This window comes from Myotis davidii, unplaced genomic scaffold, assembly GCF_000327345.1.
Source record: "Myotis davidii unplaced genomic scaffold, ASM32734v1 scaffold79, whole genome shotgun sequence".
In the NCBI taxonomy this organism is placed as follows: Eukaryota; Metazoa; Chordata; class Mammalia; order Chiroptera; family Vespertilionidae; genus Myotis; species Myotis davidii.
The window spans coordinates 4,885,833-4,886,612 of record NW_006294339.1 but is presented as its reverse complement, the minus strand read 5'-3'; the positions used below and the strand labels follow the sequence as shown (position 1 = coordinate 4,886,612).

The window sequence follows — 780 nt, the reverse complement described above, 5'->3', positions numbered from 1 at the left end:
GGGAAATGGAGAGAGGATGGAAGGGCATCAGAAAGAAAAGCAGTTTGACCTAAGGCTCTGAGGCATGAGTAGCCTAATGCCAGGGGAGTAACTTGAAACTGTCTCATGTCTACCTCCTCCAATGCACTGTAAATTGTTTCATCATCCCTGCATTGTCTGTTGTCTCCCACCTGAAAAAAATGCTCAATGCATGTTTGATGGATGAATGATTGAATACATGAACACTCATATTGACTTTTTCAGGAAATGCCACAAATATTCCTGTATAATCTTCCCTTAATCATTATTCTTTGAGCTTGGACTTAGTAACCAAATGCTCCTCTCTCAGGGACTTCTTTTTCCCCTTTGGACTGTATCCCTATGGGCATTTATTTCAACAGCTGTTTCCCAGGTTCTGTCTCCACATTTCTTTCATCCTGGGTCTCACTTAGATCTTGATCTAGTGCTTGAAATTTAGGAGCATGCGCCATACAAATACTTGAAATACAAGAAATACTTGTTCTAAGGTAATTTCAACCTATGTTGGATTCAAAAATAGAGCCAGTCCAGTCATTGACTTGGGGTATTTAGCAGTTTGGTCATTGACTGGAATGGAACAACTTGGGGGTTGGGAAACACGTGCCCTGATTGTGTGTCCAAAGAAAAGTCTGGCTTTGCTTCTTGGGAGACTCTTTACTAAATACTTACCAGTGTGGCCACCTCCCATTCTTTTACAGTCTTCCCCTGATAAACCTCCTCCAATCTCTAAGCTCTCCGAAAAAGTAGAAGATAATCCCAAAG

At 41.4% G+C, this 780-nt stretch overlaps 1 protein-coding gene across 3 annotated transcripts in view; it reads right to left on the bottom strand.

Moving 5' to 3' along the window:
- C8A (complement component 8, alpha polypeptide) overlaps positions 1–780 on the bottom strand; it is a 78,299-nt gene that overhangs the window by 9,349 nt on the left and 68,170 nt on the right. For 2 of the 3 annotated variants that reach the window (XM_006768365.2, XM_006768366.2), the window contains exon 9: positions 688–774. The exons of the other annotated variant lie outside the window; for it this stretch is intronic. In XM_006768365.2, coding sequence (XP_006768428.1) covers positions 688–774 — 87 coding nt within the window. The remainder of the gene's footprint in view (positions 1–687; positions 775–780) is intronic. 3 annotated transcript variants of the gene reach the window in all.